At 45.6% G+C, this 21,373-nt stretch overlaps 1 protein-coding gene across 1 annotated transcript in view; it reads right to left on the bottom strand.

Moving 5' to 3' along the window:
* Positions 1-20,917: 20,917 nt before the first annotated feature.
* FER1L6 (fer-1 like family member 6) overlaps positions 20,918-21,373 on the bottom strand; it is a 65,669-nt gene continuing 65,213 nt past the window's right edge. Inside the window, exon 28 of the mRNA XM_037893388.2 lies at positions 20,918-21,003. Within this exon, the coding sequence (XP_037749316.2) occupies positions 20,996-21,003 (8 nt within the window). The 3' untranslated portion in view covers positions 20,918-20,995. The remainder of the gene's footprint in view (positions 21,004-21,373) is intronic.

The raw sequence follows: 21,373 nt of genomic DNA on the forward strand, positions 1-21,373 counted from the left end.
GAAAAGCCCTTTTGAAAGATTCAAGATTTGCAGGATGATGCCAGTACATTGACAGCACAACAGGAATGCGCTCTGAATTACCCTTTGGGTTTCCTTGGTGAAATATCAACAGGTGGTCCTGGCGGAGGCATATCTTTGGGAAACATGTCCACCCACATCTGCACACGACCCTTTAAGAAAAGAAACAAGCAATATTGTCACCCTTCTTTAGTGAGAATTTTAAATAGCACTAAAAATTAGTGCTAAGTTCAAAAGGCTTCGCAAGCGAATTTTCTTCTAGAAATACCATCCAGGTCATTACAGTATTTGTGGCTGCTCTATGTATTTTTCATATACAGAATCTATATTAGTAGTATGTGATCACACCAAGAATCAACATTTCAGCCAGTGGTCCCAGAGCAACGCCTATATTTCACGATTTTGTGGTTGGTTCTTTGGACTTCCCCTCCCTACACTAAAGTTATTCATCTGTGTGGGGGGCCTGCTGCTTCACTGCTGTCTGCCTCCCATCCTGCACTGTGTGCTGTAACCTCCATAGAATTGGGTTGCTCCAAACCCCAGTCTTGTGATTGTCCCGTAACTCATATTGACAATGGGGAAACCTCCATGCTGATACCGCTTCACTTCTATTTCTACTTATTTTATTACATGTGTTTATACGGGGCCAGATGTTTATCAGAGAGCTAAACCAGAGCCATGTTTCTATTTCTATAGCCAAACTCAAACTTGATCCTGCTGTAGGATTCTGATATGTTCAGAAGTTTAACATTTTCACTTGCTTTCCACTCTTGGGTTCCTACCAGCACAGGACATGGTGAAACACCACAAAAAATGGTTACTCACCTTTTTGTAACTATTGTTCTTCGAGATGTGTTGTTCATGTCCATTCCAATCAGGTGCGCGTGTGCCACATGCACGGTCGTCGGAAAGTTTTTCCCTTAGCAGCTCCCTTTGGGTCAACTGTGGAGCCCCCTGGAGTGGCGCCTTCATGGCACTCAATATATGACCCTGCCGACCCAACCCGCCTTCAGTTCCTTCTTGCCAGCTACTCCAACAGAGGGGAAGGAGGGTGGGTATTGGAATGGACATGAACAACACATCTCGAAGAACAACAGTTTTGAGAAGGTGAGTAACCATTTTTTCTTCTTCGAATGTTTGTTCACATCGATTCCAATCAGGTGACTCCCAAGCTCTCCCCCAGAGGTGGGGTCGGAGTTAAGGAATCTCTGATTGGAACACCACTCTGCCAAATGCTGCATCATCTCTGTCATGCTAGGTGATAACACAGTGAGTGGTAAATGTATGCACCGATGACCAGGTTGCAGCTCTGCAGATCTCTTGAATGGGGATCTGGGCCAGGAAAGCAGCTGATGAGGCTTGTGCCCTTGTAGAGTGTGCTGTAATACCCGGGGCTGGGGCCTTAGCCAGCTCGTAGCATGTGAGGATGCAGTCTGTAATCCAGGAAGAACTGCATTAGGAAGAGTTTGGGAGCCCTTTCATCTGGTCTGCCACCACCACGAATAGTTGGTTCTATTTCCTGAAAGTCTTAGTGTGCTCAATGTAGAATGCTAGTGCACGCCGGACATCCAGTGAGTGAAGCCTCTGTTCCCATGCGCCGGTATGAGGCTTGGGACAAAAGACTGGTAAAGACTGGAGCATTTGGCTAGTATGAAATTGGGACACCACCTTGGGAAGGATGACTGGGTGAGGCCTGAGTTGACCCTTGTCCTTGTGGAAGACCGTGTAGGATGGGTTGGAGGTTAGTGCTTTTAACTCAGACACCCCCTAGCTGATGTAATGGGGACCAGGAATGCCACCTTCCACAACAAATGGAGAAGGGAGCAGGTAGCCAGCAGTTTGAAAGGGACCAGATTAAGGTCCCATGCAGGAACAGGTTGTTAAGCCTCTGGATATAATCTTTCCAGGCCCTTGAGGAAACGCCCTACCATGGGGTTGGTGAACACGGAATGCCCCAACTCTCCTGGGTGGAAGGCAGAGATAGCAGTGAGGCGTACCCTGATGGATGACCCTGCCAGGCCCTGTTGTTTCAGGTGCAGGAGGTAATCCAGGACGAGTGGTATAAGCAGCTGGAGTGGAGACGTGTGATGTTGGGCACACCAGCAAGTGAACCTTTTCCACTTAGCTAGATAAGTGACCCTGGTAGATGGTTTTCTGCTGCCAAGCAGAACCTTTCTTACAGGTTCCGAGCACTGGAGTTCCATTGGATTTAACCATGAAGCTTTTAAGCCGTGAGATGGAGGGACTGGAGGTCTGGGTGGTGAAGGCAACCATGGTCCTGTGTGATCTGATCGGGGAAAAGTGGTAACATGATCGGGGTGTCCACTGACAGCTGCAGAAGCGTGGTGTACCAATGTTGGCGGTGCCACCTGGGGCCAGCAGGATTACCTTTCCTTGTCTCTGCACCTTGTGCACAAGTGGAATCAGTGGAAAGACATACATGAGGCATTCTCCCCAGGGTAGCAGGAACACATCTGAGATTGAACCCAGGCTGTGCTTCTTGAAGAAGTAGAACGTTGGGCACTTTCTGTTGCTCCAGGTGGCAAACAGATCGACCTGGGGAAACCCCGCCCCCCCTTGGAAGATGGAATGTATGACATCTGGATGGATGGTCCACTCGTGGTTGCGGAACAACCTGGTGAGGTGGTCTGCTAGTTCGTTCTGCACTCCCAGGAGATATGACACCTCCAGGTGAATGGAGTGGGCTATGCAGAACTCCCATAGCTGGACGGCTTCCTGGCATAGCGAAAACATGGCATTTGTGTTGTCAGTCATCACTGCCACACACTGGCCTTATAGTCAGGACAGGAAGGTGTGGCCGGCTGGCTGCACTGCTCTGAGTTCCTTGATATTGATACGGAGTGAGAGGTCGTCCTGCGACCATAGGCCCTGCGTTCGAAGATCTCCCTCGTGAGTGCCCCAACCCAGAGCTGACACATCCATTACTAGGAACAGAGAAGGCCGTGGGCTGTTGAAGCGAATGCCTTCGCAGACAGTCCAAGGGTCGAGCCACCAACAGAGGGACTTGAGTACATGCTCTGGCACCGACACCACTGAGTCCAGGCTGTCTCATGCTGGACGATAGGTTGAAGCGAGCCATGTCTGGAGTGGTGTAAGCCTCTGTCTGGCATATCTGACCATGTAAGTGCAGGCTGCCATGTGGCCGAGGAGACTCAGGCATCCCCTTGTTGTCATCACCTTGGGGTATCAACTGAGGCTTTGGATCACATCTGTCATCACTTGGAATGGTGCCTCTGGCAGGACTGCCCTTGCTTGCCCTGAGTCAAGCACCACCCCAATGAATTCTATTCTTTGGGTCAGTGACAAGGTCAACTTGTTCACGTTGAGGAGTCCCAGCCTCTCGAAAGTAGCTCTGACTAGTTCGACTTGAGACTCCGCCTGTTTCTTGGAGAGCCAGTCGTCGAGGTAGGGATACACCTGAACCTGCCTCCTGCGAAAAAAAGGCTGCGATCACCGACATGCACTTGGTGAAGACTCGGGGGGTCATCGACAGGCCGAATGGGAGGACCGTGTACTGATAATGTTTGTGGTTGACCACAAACCGCAGAAATCATCTGTGCACAGGCCGAATGGATATGTGAAAATATATGTCCTTCATGTCGAGGGCAGGGTACCAGTCTCCTGGTTCCAAGCAGGGGATGATCATGCTCAGGGAGACCATGAGGAACTTCAGCTCAACCAAGAACTGGTTGAGTCCTTGAAGATGCCAGAGACCGATGTTGCTACGATGGTGCTGGAGACCAGTGCCACTTAGCCCATGCTGGAGACTAAGCCAGGAAACCACAAACAGGATCCCGAGCTGGGGAACGGTGACTCAGCGATGGTGAACCCAAGTGGTGCCGAAGTGAATGTTGCCATGTCGGAGAGGGTGATCGCTGCATCATGGCCAGCTTGTCTCTACATGGCGCCAGATGCAGCAGCACCGGAGGCTTGTCCCTGATAGCCAGAGGTTGCAGGGCCATCATTGCTATTAGGTCCCTCATGGCTTCAAAAGTGCCTGGGGTGGAGGGAGACTCCAATTCCTCCAATTGGCGCTGTCTGTCCAGGGAGTCACTGGACTCAATGGTCCCCTGCGGGGAACCAAAGTCAACGGCACCGACTGCTGGTCCTTGGGCACTGGGTGCTCCTTCATGGGACACACTGCTGTTGTGACTGGCACGGCCTTCGGCACCGGGGAATGACCCCAGTCCATCTTATTGTGTCACTTGTGTGGCACTTGGTGAGTGCGAACGGTGCCTGGTTGAATGCACCACTTGCAGTGCCAGGAAGCGCTGGTGCCGAGGGTCTCTTGAGTCAGAGTCTTTGCTCGGCGCCATGTTGCACACCGAGGCTGGGGCACTCCGTGGTGGGCTGCAGATGGAGAGTGGACCCCATCAGAAGTTGTTTCAGCCAGAAATCCTCCTCTTTCTTCATCTGAGGGTGGAAAGACCTGCAGATTTTGCACCTGTGTGTTTGGTGCTCTTCCCCCAGACACGCATCATGGGGGTAACCCGTTGGCATGGGCTTCCCACAGGTTCCGCAAGGTTTAAACCCTTGGCCTTGAGGCATGCCCAGGAGCCAAGGGAAGGTAAGGTATAAGGGAGGACCCTGCACACTAACTCGAACACTATATACAGTATGTACACAAACTAAAACTAACTACTAACTGAAACCTAGACTGAAACTACAGACTAAAGAAGAAAGCTAAGGGAAGCCCTTGCTAGGCAAGCAAATGCAGTTCCAATGGCCATTACAACAGTAAGAAGGAACTGAAAGGGGGTCGGATCGGCAGGGTCATATATTGAGCGCCATGAAGGCACCACTCCAGGGGGCTCCACAGCTGACCCAATGGGAGATGATCAGGGAAAATGTTTCCGATGACCATGCACGCGGCGTGCGCACACCTGATTGGAATCAACGTGAATAAGCACTTGAGGAAGAGAGGTGTTTCTCGTGGTATTTTCAACTCAGGCCAGAGGTGGTAGCAATTGAAATCTTTCAAGAAAGCCTATTCTTATGAGACTTCCAGCCCAATTCTGGAGACTCAAGAGGGTTGGATAATTATTTGGATCCTTAATTGAACCTAACTCAGATTCTGAGTTGTTTTCAGTTTGGCCATCACAAATAAGAACATCTTGTAACAAATCAGTGACTATTTAGAATTTTCATCACTGTCATTGTGATACACATTATCAGAACTGCGCAAGAATGAGGGCAGACTCTTAAGCCCTTAAAGTTGAAGTCCAAAGAAGAATCACTGTTAGCTGTTCACACTATAACAATAATACTTATCCAGACACACCTCTTGAGCAATTCCCATAGATGGTCTGGAGAGGAATCAGAACATATATTGAATAGTTAACTATATTTTCCCAATGAAATACATGCATATATATTATATTAGGGCTGTCAAGCGATTAAAAAAATTAATTGTGATTAATCGCACTGTTAAACAATAATAGAATACCATTTATTTAAATATTTTGGATGTTTTCTACATTTTCAAATATATTGCTTTCAATTACATCACAGAATACAAAGTGTACAATGTTCACTTCATATTTATTTTTGATTACATGTATTTGCACTGTAAAAAACCAAAAGAAATAGTATTTTTCAATTCACCTAATACAAGTACTGTAGTGCAATCCCTTTATTGTGAAAGTTGAACTTACAAATGTAGAATTATGTACAAAAAACTTCATTCAAAAATAAAACAATGTAAATTTTAGAGCCTGCAAGTCCACTCAGTCCTACTTCTTGTTCAATCAATCGCTCAGACAAACGAGTTTGTTTACATTCGCAGGAGATAATGCTGCTCGCTTCCTGTTCACAATGTTACCTGAAAGTGAGAACAGGCACTCTCATGGCACTGTTGTAGCTGGTGTCGCAAGATATTTGTGTGTTCCTTCATGCTTCAACCACCATTCCAGGGGACATGCGTCCATGCTGATGCTGGGTTCTGCTTGATAAGAAGCCAAAGAAGTGCAGACTGATGCATGTTCATTTTCATTATCTGAATCAGATGCCACCAGCAGAAGGTTGATTTTTTTTTTCGTGGTTCGGGTTCTGTAGTTTCCGCGTTGGAGTGTTGCTCTTTTAAGACTTCTGAAAGCATGCTCCACCTCTCGTCCCTCTCAGATTTTGGAAGGCACTTCAGATTCTTAAACCTTGGGTTGAGCGATGTAGCTATCTTTAGAAATCTCACCTTCTTGGAGTTTTGTCAAATCTGCAGTGAAAGTGTTCTTAAAATGAACAACATGTGCTGGGTCATCATCCGAGACTGCTATAACATGAAATACACCTCTACCCCAATATAACGCGACCCGATATAATGCAGGTTCACATACAACGTGGTAAAGCTCTGACATGCTGCTCTGAGAAGTGTATTAAGGGTGCCGGGCTGGGGCTGAGGGGTTGGATAAGGGGCAGAGGGTCTCGGGCGTGGTCAGGTGCTCCCTCCCCCACCCAGGGTCTGGGAGGCAGGAGCTCTGGGGGGCACTTTCGGGGGGCCTGCAGTCCCAGAGTGGCCCAGGGGATTAGTGGGGGGATGGGAGCAGCCCGCTCAGCTTCCCTCTCCCCGGCCCCAGCCGTGTTGCTCAGGGGAGGAGGCTTGGGGGAAGGGATCCCCCCCACACTCACTGGCAGCGGTGGAAGCGGAGCAGCCCGGCCCCAGCCCACTCCACTCCATTCCGCCAGCTCCCAGCTGCGGCGCTCTGCTTCCCACCGCAGGTGAGTGCGGGACCTTTCCCCAACCACCCCCCGCCCCCCGTGACACAGCTGGGGCCGGGGCAAGAAAAGCGGAGTTGGCTGGGGCCACGTCGCTCTGTTTCCCGCCGCCAGTGAGTGCGGAGGGCGTCCTTTCCCCAACCTCCCCGCACTCACCGGCAGCGGGAAACGGAGCAGTGGTGGAGGTGGCGGAGTGGAGTGGGCTGGGGCCATGTTGCTCCGCTTCCTGCCACTGCCAGTGAGTGCCTGTTAGGAGGCGGGGGGTGTAGATAGGGGTTGGAGCAGTCAGGGGACAGGGAGCAGGGGGATTGGGTAGGGAGTGGGGTCCTGGGGATGATTAGGGATGGGGGTCTCTGGAGGGGGCGGTCAGGGAACAAGGAACGGGGGGGCCAAAGCAAGTTCGATATAATGCAGTCTCACCTATAATGCGGTGAGATGTTTTGTCTCCTGAGGACCACATTATATCGGGGTAGAGGTGTATATGGCAGAATGTGGGTAAAATAGATATACAATTCTCCCCCAAGGAGTTCAGTCACAAATTTAATTAACACATTATTTTTTTAACAAGCGTCATTAGATGGAAGCATGTCCTCTGGAATGGTGGCCGAAGCATGAAGGGCATACGAATGTTGAGTATATCTGGCATGTAAATACCTTGCAATGCCAGCTACAAAAGTGCCATGTGAATGCCTGTTCTCACTTTCTGGTGACATTGTAAATAAGAAGAGGGCAGCATTATCTCCTGTAAATGTAAACAAACTTGTTTGTTTTAGAGATTGGCTGAACAAGAAGTAGGACTGAGTGGACTTGTAGGCACTGAAGTTTTACATTGTTTTGTTTGAGTGCAGTTATGTAACAAAAAAAATCTACATTTGTAAGTTGCACTTTCACGACAAAGAGATTGCATGATGTTACTTGTATGAGGTGAACTGAAAAATATTATTTCTTTTGTTTATGATTTTTACAGTGCAAATATTTGTACTAAAAATAATATACACTTTGAGTTCAATTACAACACAGAATACAATATATATGAACATGTACAAAAACATCCAAAATATTTAATAAATTTCAGTTGGTATTCTATTGTTTAACAGTGCAATTAAAATGGCAATTCATCGAGATTACTTTTTTTAATTGTGATTAATTTTTTGAGTTAATTGCGTGAATTAACTGTGATTAATCAATATTATATATATTCATTTTAGCAGATGCTGAAATTGCATTAGCTTCAATGTGTCTTCATGAAGTCAGTGTGGCTTAAACATGTGCTTAAATGCTTTACTGCAGCCAAATTCCTAAGTAGATATTTTCAGACTCTTGATTAGATTCCCTGAAAAAAAAATTGTGTGGTGAAGTTAAAGCTGAGAGCACCCCTACAAGAACTTTGCAGATAGTGGGAGAGGGAAAGCAACAGTCATTAAAATGCAATGAAATGCAGAGTTAACATTAAATTGACAAGAAACCCCAAAATTTGAAAGTATGAAAATTTGCAATTAAATCAGATCACTCTTGCTTAGGTGCCTAAATATGAATTTAGGTGCTTCACTGTACATATGCACATCTGACAATTTTGAACTATGTACTTATGATTTTGTGCAAACTATAACGGAAACAGGAGCACTTGTGAGATTTCCCTGTTAGCTCTGAGATAGTAACAGAAACAATGGTGGTAGGAGAAATGGAAAACCTCTTCCGTGTTTCGTGCTTTCACCGTAGGCTTATCTACCTGTTCCATGCCTGGTTTATCCTTGTGATAGAGAGGCCGGGTCTCAATGTGTTCTGGAACCAGCTTACATCCAACCCCTGGGATTTCATCCCAGGAATGTAAAACCTTTAGGGCAAGTTGTTCATAGGATTCAACTGGCTCTTCTATAGGAAAGAGTAATAAAAAAAAGAACAACCAGAGCAGAATTAGCATATTAAGCATCTGATTAATATGGTCTGTCAGTTGTGAAAGACACATGTTAAAAATCTGCTCGAGTTTAGAGCAGCATTTAATGCATCCCAAGGAAGAACAGAGATGTAATCAGACACATTTATTCCTTTAAGTTAGAGCACCCACAGGAGTAACTGAAAGTTTAGTGCTGAGAAGGAACCTAATTACAAAATACCATGAATCATTACAAAATTAAACAGGCCTATTTTAGTGCTGTCTCTAACAGTAGGATGGTAAAGACTTACTGGCTTGCTTTCTTCTTCTTCTTCTAAATAATTAAGTCTTTTTCTTTAAAAAATTGTAGCCAATCAAAGAACAGGGAACTTGGCATTTCCTCGAGCTGCCAGGAAGTGCCAGTAATAGGTGCTAGGGATTGTACATTAATTTTATTTTTGCCTTGTGATGGCAACAAGGAAGACCCCTTGAGTGCCAAAATCACATGCTGCGTGTAGGGAGCAGAAAGGTGCCAAAGGTGTCCATGGATAAAATTATGCCTTGTTCTGGGCAGTGTTGTGCTAAGCAGGGGAAAGGGAGGGCCAACCTGCAGTCCCCGGTTACACTGGGCCTCTGAAAAGCGTAATGGCTCCACCGGCACTGGGGCAAGAATACTGGGAAGCAACTATTGCAGCCACTTCTCCTAGTATACACCTGTTGGTAAGCAGAGGGTCAGGTCTAGTCCTGCTCTGCCCAGGCCCCTCTGGAGTCATTTGTTTGTCTAGCACTCTTTTACCTAATGTATCCTTTCGGGAACAGCCACAGTTTATATCCTATCCTTATACTGAAGCATGCTGAGCCCTATCTTCCCTGGTCTGCTTGTCCACAGGAGAAACGGGAGCAAGATATATGAGCTAAGACAAAGATCAAACTCTGAAAATAGACTAGACACTGACGAAGAGGGAAAGCACAGTCCTTGTGCTGCTTCCCTCTCTTGGGCTACCCAGTCAAAGCATCCATCCTAATGCATGTCATCTGCCCCTTACCATCTCCTTCCCTCAGATATGCAACCTAGCCACTGGTGACTCTGTCCCACCCCTCACCACCCACATCTAGAAACCCAACCCCCTGGTAGCTTTGCCCCTCTACTCCTCTTGGAACTTGACTCTTCCCTTGGTGGAAGCAGCAACTCCCTGCAAAGACCTCTAGACTCATGGATCCCCAAGCTCAACAGGACTGCAGGGAGTAGGTTTTATACCAATGCCCTCGCAGAACTAATGATGATAGTGGTAATAGTTAATAATAAACAAGAAGTGTAACAATGAAGAGAGGCAGCCTGGTCTAGTGGATAAGGCACTGGACTGGGAATTAGGAGGCCTGAGTCCTGTTCATGAATTGACTATTGGCCAGCTGTGTGACCTTATACAAGTCCTTTAACCTTTGTGCTCCTATTTCCCTTCCCACTCTTTGTCTGCCTTGTCTATGTAGATGGTGAGCTCCTCAGGGCAGAGACTGTCTCTTGCTATCTGCTTGTCCAGTGCCTAGCACAACAGGACCCCAATCAAAGGTGGGACCTCTAGGGGCTACTGTAATGGGACTAAAATAAATGGCATAATTACCATTCTCTTCTCCATTAAAGAATGTCTTCCCAGTGAATACTTTGGTTCCTATTTGTATCGCCCCAGGTTGCTTGTGGGGTTCAGGCAATTTGTTGTCCTTGCATAACCTGTTGAGGATCTCAGTTGGCGGAACTGCATCTCGCCAGGCATTGTACCCTTCTCTGCAATGAGGGGACAAAGCAAAGAGAGGAATGGAGAAGGTTTTCCATTCAGTTAAAGGCTGTACCTATTCAGGAGCGGCGATCCAACGGTCAGATGCCCTAGCAGACGGATTTACTTTAAGGGAGTTTAAACCCGACTGGCTGAAAGTGAACAGAATTAATTTTACACAAGTGAAATGGAGCCAGAGCTGCACACGTCCTCTGCTTCTCCTTTCATAGTCCCTTAGAGCCATCCCAGCTAATGTTCCCCACATTGTATACGTAAACCCTCATTATCAAGGTATGACATCACATTAGCCACCAGCTGTTTGGTCAAGAAAGTCAGGGCAGGACTCCTTTTGGAGCTGGCCAGTGCTAGTCCTTGATCATTCAGGACCTGGTCCAACATTAACTAAAGTGAATGGAAGTCCTTCCACTGACTTCAGTGGGCATTGGATCAGGCTGTCAGATGATTTCTGCAGGTTGACATAGAATTTTAGAAATAATAGAAATGTAGGGTTGAAAGGGACAATCAAGTCCAGGCCCCTGCTTTGAGGCAGGACCAAGTAAACCTACATCATTCCTGACACATATGTGTCTAACCCAGGGGTGGGCAAACTTTTTGGCCAGAGGGCCACATCAAGGTTGCAAAACGGTATGGAGGGCCAGGTAGAGAAGGCTGTGCCTCCACAAACAGCCTGGCTCCCGCCCCCTATCCACCCCCTCCCATTTCCCGCCCCCTGACTGCCCCCCTCAGAATCCCCGACCCATCCAACCCCCCCTGCTCCTTGTCCCCTGACCGCCCCCTCCTAGGACCCCCCACCCCTAACCGCCCCCCCCGGGACCCCACCCCCTATCCAACCCCCTTTGCTTCCTATCCCCTGACTGCCCCGATCCCTATCCACCCCCTCGCTCCCTGACAGGGCCCCCGGGACCCCCGACCCATCCAACCACCCCCCCACTCCTTGTCTCCTGACCACCCCCTCCTGGGACCCCCCTCCCTAACTGCCCCCGCAGGACCCCACCCCCTATCCAACCCCCCCTGCTCCCTGTTCGTCTCCCCTGGAACCCTCCAACCCCCCAGGACCCCACCCCCTATCCAACCCCCTGCTCCCTGTCTCCTGACCGTCCCCGCCCCCCCACCAACCTCTGCCCCATCCAACTGTCCCCTGTCCCCTGACTGCCCCCCGGGACCTCCTGCCCCTTATCCAATCCCCCTCTCCCCCTGCCCCCTTACCATGCCACTCAGAGCGGCAGGACAGGCTTATTGGAAAGCCTGGGAGGTGGGGGGGGGGCGCAAGCCACGCTACCCGCACGGCGGCATAACTACAGGGGTGGGGGAACTGTGGGGGAGGGGCCAGGAGCTAGCCTCCCCAGCTGGGAGCTCAGGGGCCGGGCAGGACGGTCCAGCCCGCAGGCCGTAGTTCAGTGACATTAAGGGTATGTCTACACTGCAGCTGGCAGCGTGCTTCCCAGGTCGAGTACACAGACACACACCAGCTCTGCTCAAGATAGCTCACTAAAAATAGCTGTAGCTGAGGGTAGCATGGGCGGCAGCTCGAGCTAGCTGCCTGAGTACAAACTTGCCCAGACTCCCTGGGTGCGTGTTAGCTCTGGGTAGCCCGAGCTGCCGCCCATTCTACCCCCCTCCTCCCCCCCTCCCGTCTACACTGCTATTTATAACACATGCAGCCCTTAGGTTATGTCTAGGGTGACCAGATGTCCCATTTTTAAAGGGACAGTCCCGTTTTTTGGGACTTTTTCTTATTTAGGCGCTTATTACGCCCCACCCCCTGTCCTGTTTTTTCACAGTTGCTATCTGGTAACCCTAGTTATGTCTACACTTTGAGCTGGAAGTATAATTCCCAGCTTAAGGAAGCAGACCAGTGCTCGTTCCGATCGAGCTAGCATATGGACCCTGGACTTCAGAAAAGCAGACTTTGACTCCCTCAGGGAACTGATGGGCAAGATCCCCGGGAGAATAACATGAGGGGGAAAGGAGTCCAGGAGAACTGGCTTTATTTTAAAGAATCCTTATTGAGGTTACAGGGACAAACCATCCCGATGTGTAGAAAGAATAGTAAATATGGCAGGCGACCAGCTTGGCTTAACAGTGAAATCCTTGCTGATCTTAAACACAAAAAAGAAGCTTACAAGAAGTGGAAGATTGGACAAATGACCAGGAATGAGTATAAAAATATTGCTCGGGCATGCAGGAGTGAAATCAGGAAGGCCAAATCACACCTGGAGTTGCAGCTACCAAGAGATGTTAAGAGTAACAAGAAGGGTTTCTTCAGGGATGTTGGCAACAAGAAGAAAGTCAAGGAAAGTGTGGGCCCCTTACTGAATGAGGGAGGCAACCTAGTGACAGAGGATGTAGAAAAAGCTAATGTACTCAACACTTTTTTTGCCTCTGTCTTCACGAACAAGGTCAGCTCCCAGACTACTGCACTGGGCAGCACAGCATGGGGAGGAGGTGACCGGCCCTCTGTGGAGAAAGAAGTGGTTCGGGACTATTTAGAAAAGCTGGACGTGCACAAGTCTATGGGGTCAGATGTGTTGCATCCGAGAGTGCTGAAGGAGTTGGCGGATGTGATTGCAGAGCCATTGGCCATTATCTTTGAAAACTCATGGCGATCCGGGGAAGTCCCGGATGACTGGAAAAAGGCTAATGTAGTGCCCATCTTTAAAAAAGGGAAGGAGGATGATCCTGGGAACTACAGGCCAGTCAGCCTCACCTCAGTCCCTGGAAAAATCATGGAGCAGGTCCTCAAGAAATCAATTCTGAAGCACTTAGATGAGAGGAAAGTGATCAGGAACAGTCAGCATGGATTCACCAAGGGCAAGTCAAGCCTGACTAATCTAATTGCCTTCTATGACGAGATAACTGCTTCTGTGGATGAAGGGAAAGCAGTGGACGTGCATTCCTTGACTTTAGCAAAGCTTTTGACACTGTCTCCCACAGTATCCTTGTCAGCAAGTTAAAGAAGTATGGGCTGGATGAATGCACTATAAGGTGGGTAGAAAGTTGGCTAGATTGTCGGACTCAACGGGTAGGGATCAATGGCTCCATTTCTAGTTGGCAGCCAGTATCAAGCGGAGTGCCCCAAGGGTCGGTCCTGGGGCCAGTTTGGTTCAATATCTTCATAAATGATCTGAGGATTGCACCCTCAGCCAAGGGTCCTGCACTTAGGATGGAAGAATCCAATGCACCACTACAGACTAGGGACCGAACGGCTCGGCAGCAGTTCTGCAGAAAAGGACCTAGGGATTACAGTGGACGAGAAGCTGGATATGAGTCAACAGTGTGCCCTTGTTGCCAAGAAGGCCAATGGCATTTTGGGATGTATAAGTAGGGGCATTGCCAGCAGATCGAGGGCCGTGATCGTTCCCCTCTGTTCGACATTGGTGAGGCCTCATCTGGAGTACTGTGTCCAGTTTTGGGCCCCACACTACAAGAAGGATGTGGAAAAATTGGAGAGAGTCCAGCGGAGGGCAACAAAAATGATTAGGGGACTGGAACACATGACTTATGAGGAGAGGCTGAGGGAACTGGGATTGTTTAGTCTGTGGAAGAGAAGAATGAGGGGGGATTTGATAGCTGCTTTCAACTACCTGAAACGGGGTTCCGAAGAGGATGGATCTAGACTATTCTCAGTGGTAGCGGATGACAGGACAAGGAGTAATAGTCTCAAGTTGCAGTGGGGGAGGTTTAGATTGGATATTAGGAAAAACTTTTTCACTAGGAGGATGGTGAAACACTGGAATGCGTTACCTAGGGAGGTGGTGGAATCTCCTTCCTTAGAAGTTTTTAAGGTCAGGCTTGACAAAGCCCTGGCTGGGATGATTTAATTGGGTATCGGTCCTGCTTTGAGCAGGGGGTTGGACTAGATGACCTCTTGAGGTCCCTTCCAACCCTGATATTCTATGATTCTATGATTCTACTGAAAACAAAAGTGTAGCCACACTAGTGTGAGCGGCAGGTGGGGCTAGCTGCCCCATATACCATCCTGTCCGAGATGCTAGGTATGTGCTCAGGAGACTAGTCCCTCCCACCGCTTGCACTACCACAGTGACACATGTATTTTTAGTATGCTAGCTTGATCAGAGCTAGTGCAGATATGCCTTCTAGAGCTGGAATTTACATTTCCAGCTCCAAGTGCAGATGTACCCTTTGGCTCCTAAGTAACTTTTGAAAATGGGACTTAGACATTTTTTAAAATTGTGCCCTATATCTCAATAAGTGATTGAAATACTAGGATTGCCACAATGATTCGTACTAGGGCCTGAGTCACTACTCTGTGACACTGGATTTTCCCTGGTGTAATTCTATTGATTTAAATGGAGTCACGCAGGTGTGACACAGCAGGGAATCTGCTGCTCCCCCCTCCCCCCCTCCCCAGTTTTTAGAGGTCATGGAAGTTATGCAGCCAAGCAGTATTCCAGTTTCTTTTGATTAGTTAATTTCAGATGCTGTACTTGAGACTCCATTATTAAGAACAAAATAACAAATTCTAAGCACTGCACAACATGCCTGCTAAAATAACAAGGCAGCTGGAAGCTAGAACTGAGACACTTCTGGTTATAAAAAAAACTGTATAGGCAACAGAAAAAATGGTCTTTTGGAGTCAAGTTGCAATAACAAGGTAAAATGTCAAGAACTCTGCTTACCAATTTATTATGCAGTTTAAAATCACTCCCCACATTTTTAGCATATCAACTGAAGTACTGCAATCAGGCACATCTAGGGATAGATCCTCAGCTGGTGTAAATCCATTAAAATCAATTTAAACTAGCTGAAAATATGACTGTTAGTGTTAATGCAGTCCCAACATTTCACGCTTCTTATCATTGTAAGGGGGAAAAAAGGCAAAATTCACAGAGGAATAGACATGGGGAAGCACTGGCATGTGGCTACAGAGATGAGTTTATTAAGTACAGACATAGACCAAGCTAAAGCCAGTGAGGATTTCTCTCTTCAGGTGGTTGAAACTAGAAACCAATCGATCTGTGATCACAAACTATGTGACGGTAATCATTGGAGTCAATGGACACCGAAACCCTGGGCTTGCCTACGCAGTGGGGTAATGGAGTCTACAGGGGTGTGGTTTCTAAGGCAGACTAATGTTGGTGTGCGTTACCTGATATATGTAGACCCAGGGGTGCTGGAACAATTTGTACAGTGGAGGTGCTGAGAGCCATTGAACCAAACTGTAAACCCTGTATATGATGGAAACCACTTCAAGTCAGGGGGTGTGGCAGCACCCCTAGTTCCAGCACCTGTGTGTAGTTCCCTAGTGTGCTTTAACATAGTACTGTTTTAAACAGCACTACATTAAATTGCACCAGCAAGGTCTACATGGACCAATTAATGCACAACCCATTAGTGCACTTTAGAAATCACATCCTTGTAGAGCACATTTCCCCACTGTGTAAACAAACCCCTACTCATGGGACAGGGATATTATACTTTAAACCCTGGCCCAGATCAGGTGACTGGGGCCAGGAAATAAAATTCAGTCTCTGATCAATACTCCTTGTGACACGCCTTTACTACCCACTATCTCCAGAATCTACAGCCAAATTCTGTTCTCATTGACACACGAAAATCCAGAGAAACTCCAGTGGCTTCAAGGCAGTTACTTTGGATTTTCACAAGTGTAACTGAGACCAGAATTTGGCCTTACCACTATTGCACAGCCACCTCAGACAGAGATTTTTATTCACCCTTTTCAGAGTAACAGCCGTGTTAGTCTGTATTCGCAAAAAGAAAAGGAGTACTTGTGGCACCTTAGAGACTAACCAATTTATTTGAGCATAAGCTTTCGTGAGCTACAGCTCACTTCATCCGATGAAGTGAGCTGTAGCTCACGAAAGCTTATGCTCAAATAAATTGGTTAGTCTCTAAGGTGCCACAAGTACTCCTTTTCTATTCACCCTTTGATTCAGTAAAATCTCCAACTTATGTTTATCAAACAAAGACACTTAAATATAGACAGTTTGCTATCTGGAACTAATTGTGAGTAATTGTTGGTTTTAAAAATACTCACTTTCTACTTCTGAGCCTTGTGACACAATTCAGTTTAACAAAATCTAAAAAACTCAAAGGCTGAAAAAAACACAATGTTTGGCTAGATCAGTTTTCATCAAGAAGCTTCCTTGCAGGTCACTCATTTCTCATGTATGCACAAACCAAGTGTCTGAAGAGGATCTTACTTTTCATATTGACTTTGTAGACCACAGGTAGCCCGGTGCCTGCTGTAGAAACGATTTTCCAAATCAATTTTAGTTTCTCCAATGAGGTCATCCGCTCCAACCATATCATGGTCATAGATCAGGATGGAGAGCACAGATTCCTTAGGGAAAGTGGCCTGAATTTCAAATGATCTGAGGCAAAAATAGATAGGATTTTATAAGACAAATCATTTTTAAAGCTACAAGTATCAGTCATAAAAGGTATAGTGGATGCTACAAGTGCACAGTGTGCCCGCAGACATGAATAGTTTCTTCAGTTAGGTATTTTTACTGAATACCTGAACATACTGAAAACATGCTGAATAAAAGGAGTATAGTGCCCTACCTAATCAGTTCCAACTGAGGTTATGCATCTGCATTTTGTTTCTGAATGGTTTGCATTCTTGAAACAGGAAGTACTAAAACTCTGAAGAGAGAACCCATTTCCATGAGATTTCTTGCCCAATTCCCAGACCAAAGAAAAGTGGCTAAGTTCAGATAAACTCTGATTACAAACTGAACTGACCATTTGAACCTGAGGAAGTCAATAGGAGCTGTTCATGCTAAGCACCTCTGCGAAATACACCATAGTGGCTTAGATTTTCAAATCTGGCCCCAACTGTGGGTGTGGAGCTCTTTTGAAAATCTGGCCCTCTGTGCTAAAGTAAGGCACTCAAAAATTGACTGGCCCAAAATCAAAGGCTACCTTTGAAAATTGGGCTCTGGTTTGGTCCTAAAAGTCTGAGATTGTTTTATAGTAATATTCAGATTTAAAAACACCACCACAAAATTTGGAAATTAAATTTTGGAAATTAAATTTGGAATTAACTAATCAGGAAAGAGAACTTGGAGTCATCATGGATAGTTCTCTGAAGACATCCATGCAGTGTGCAATGGCAGTCAAAAAAGCAAACGGATGTGGAGAATACCTTATTGCCCTTATATAAACCCATAGTATGCCTACATCTTGAATACTGTGTACAGATGTATCTCAAAAAAGATATACTGGCATGAGAAAAGGTTCAGAGAAAGGCAACTAAAATGATTAGGGGGTTGGAACAGGTCCCATATGAGGAGAGATTAAAGGGGCTAGGACTTTTCAGCTTGGAAAAGAGAAGACTAAGGGGGGGATATGATAGAGGTATATAAAATCATGAATGGTGTGGAGAAAGTGAATAAGGAAAAGTTATTTACTTGTTCCCATAATATAAGAACTAGGGGCCACCAAATGAAATTAATGGGCAGCAGGTTTAAAACAAATAAAAGGAAGTTCTTCTTCACACAGCACACAGTCACCCTGTGGAACTCCTTGCCTGAGGAGGTTGTGAAGGCTAGGATTATAACAGGGTTTAAAAGAGAACTAGGTAAATTCATGGAGGTTAAGTCCATTAATGACTATTAGCCAGGATGGGTAAGGAGTGGTGTCCCTAGCCTCTGTTTGTCACAGGGTGGAGATGGATTACAGCAGAGAGATCATTTGATCATTACCTGTTAGGTTCACTCCCTCCGGGGCACCTGGCATAGGCCACTGTCAGTAGACAGGATACTGGGCTGGAAGGACCTTTGGTCTGACCCAGTATGGCTATTGTTATGTTCTTAAATTTAACTGTCACTGTATCTATTTCACTTTAAGATAACTAATCACCTCATTAATCTGAGCTGACAAGATCATTTGCTGCTTCGTTTCTTGTTGTGAAATAAAAAGCCTTTTGCAGATTGAATTTCAGGAGGTGTTTGACTAGCATAAAAATTGAATAATTCGTAATCATACAATGTGACACAAATTCTTGTGATTTTAATTATGAAACCTCCAAACACACACATATCATTGTATTTAAATGCACTCTGCTCTTCAAAACAAGCAGAAATAGCTGTAGCAAAATCCTAAGGCAGAAATCACCACGGACATTTAAATAAAACCATCACTCACCTTCCAAAAACTGGGTTTAGTTGTTTGGGGATGTAATTGGCCTGGTCTTTAATTTCAGTTTTGCCTAGTCTGAGCACAATATAGGGATCTGAGGTGCCATCTGGATCAGCTGGGCTAAGATTATATGCCTGACAAAAAGAAAATACTCTTTCATCAAAATCCAAATGCTTCATTAAAGGTAATAATTAAATGTGGTTGTTTTCTAATGGAGCTGTTTGTCCACTGGCACATGGGATGTTCTGGAAACGCAAATGCTAAGCTAGTCCTGCCTACTAAAATAGAGAGAGCTCCACTCGGGATAGAGTGTTTGGAGACTGCTTAGGGCCCAAGTGCAGAGCCGAAGAGAGCAACTAGAACGGTCCTGGGCACTGTTGCTGATCAGAATGGAATGGGTGAGGTGAGAGGAAGAGAAAGAGCCAAAGGAAGAAGCCGACTTTTCTGGAGGTTTTCAAGTCCAAATCTATGTGGGATTCAAGGGGATTTTCCCATAAACAATGGGCCAGATCCTCAGCTGGTGTAAGTCATAGCTCCATTGACTGGCCCATTGTCTGTGATGGATGTGATCTGAAAGCATTTAAACACAGAAAAAAAAGTGTCTTCTTTCTCTGCTTCTCTTTTACCTTTTAATTTAATTTCCTCTCCCTAACTCCAGGTTTTTCCTACCTTATATCAACTGATTTTCTTTTCTGCTTCTCTCTTGTTTTCTCACTAATACAGCTCACTAATGGCTGTCTCTCTCCTCTGACTTCTCCATTTCCCACCACGTTTCCTCAGTATTTGACCTTCCTAATTTCTACCATTGTTCCTTCAAGTTCATCATTCAGACTCCTACCCCTTTGCTTTCTCTTAAAGATATATTCTTCCATTCTCTCCTTCTCCTGCATGCTTCCTGCTTTGTTTGTCCCTTTCTTGCTACGATCCTCCCAAAACAGCCCCTAGAGTTCCTCTTCTCCAGTCAACTGGGCGTCTTTGTGATTTACTATGAGAAGTCCTGACTGGCTGCAGATGCTACTCTGCAGTACTCTAACACCCCCCCCCCCGTCCCATTATTTCAAGGCAGAAATAGAAGCTGTACACTTACTCTCACGATATACACCCGAACCAGAACTTTGACTGAGTTATTCGGTGGTATCCCTTGCAGAACTTTAGGCTGTCCTCCTTCCATTGAGCTGGAATCTTCAGGACTTTTGTATATGCAGAAAGAGCCCTGTGGATATACAACGTTTTATTTCCCTGGAAAAAACAACAGACCCAATCCAAAACAAAATCCTGGTGTGCAGACAAAACTTAATGAATGCAGTTTGCATAGGCACATATTCATGTGTGCCCATCCACATTTTGCACAAAGGAAAAAAAGTGTAATAAATGCACTAAACCATGTTTCTGAAAATATTTCTGTTTTGTTTTGTTAAGCTTCCAAAGCACTTCCTTTCAATAACTGTATTTAACTTTGTCAAGACATTCCCAGAGATATCTGCAAGCTCCTAGTCACAGCAGTATTAAATAAATGAATGCAACAGTTGTGGCTATTCCCATATTCCAGACACCAATATTCTAAGGGTCACCATTTTGCTCTGAATCACACTCTTGTAAATTAGAAGAAATTCCATGGACTTAAATGGAACTCTACTTACAACACTGTGACTAAGAACACAATTTGCCTTTAGCTATGTAGTAAAAACTTCAGCCCCCATGCACATCACAGTATTAACTCATCTTACTTAAATAACCATTATTACCTAAAAGCAATTATCAAGTCATTTTAACAGAGATTTCCCCGATAGAGAAAGAAGAATCCACAGGCTCCTTTAAGGCACTGATTCCTCTGAAGTATAAAATACATCAGTTTTAGATCACACAACTATTATATTAATTGTGCTTTGAAGTATACTTGCAGATTTCCATATGGTAAGTTGTATTAGGTTGGGTAAGAGAAGTGAGTAGAAGGCCAATCATTTAAGCTAGATAAGATAAAGTATCAGAAATTATACTGAAGAAATAAACTTGCATGAGCAGAGGCTGGACTGCATAAAGTAATAGGTCAATTCTGTCTCTACTTACTATGAATCTGTGATTTAACTCAGCTTTAAATAAGAGTCCTGACTCAAAACGACAGTAAACATTGTGGGCTGGAAACTGCCTCCAACAGTCAGACAATAGAAGAGAATAAATAGCAATCCTCATATGTAACACATTGTGTCTTTGGATCTAATAAGAGAATTAACTATGTCAATAGCAGATGGGCAATGTAATTGAAACGCATTTTCTGTACACCTGGAATATCACTGAAAACACGCATTTCTCTAAATTACAATGTATCCAATCAGCATTTAAACTCACCTTAAATTTTCCTATTATTCTGTCCTCATGGTCACTGTGATCTTTGCCTCTGAAGAGTTCAAACGTTTTCACCCAGTCTTCAAAGTTATTAAATTCACTCTCCAGGTCTCCATCATAGATCTTTGAAAAAATGTGATAATGCTCATTTCACAAGACATAGCAAGTAAAAACACAGCAACTGTTGCATTAACTGGTGACTTAAAGTTCAGCTCTAGCTCAGTGTTTAGGTTTTATAAAATCAAGCACCTGTAAAACCTTTTAGTAACCAACAGAAAAATATCCCGTTCCCAACCAGTGATGGAAACTTTTAACAAATTCACCTCTGGAGTAGCAATCCAAATACTCTAGTACTATATTAATGTATAAGAACCTGAAAGCAAGACGGATAAGAAAAGGTATTCTGGAGAACAATCTTGCCTAGATAGGTAGAGATTGGATTGCCTAAAAAAGGTCTTTCCCATCTCTAACTCCTACAGCGTGTTTCTATGTG

This window comes from Chelonia mydas, chromosome 2 (assembly GCF_015237465.2).
Source record: "Chelonia mydas isolate rCheMyd1 chromosome 2, rCheMyd1.pri.v2, whole genome shotgun sequence".
NCBI lineage: Eukaryota > Metazoa > Chordata > Testudines > Cheloniidae > Chelonia > Chelonia mydas.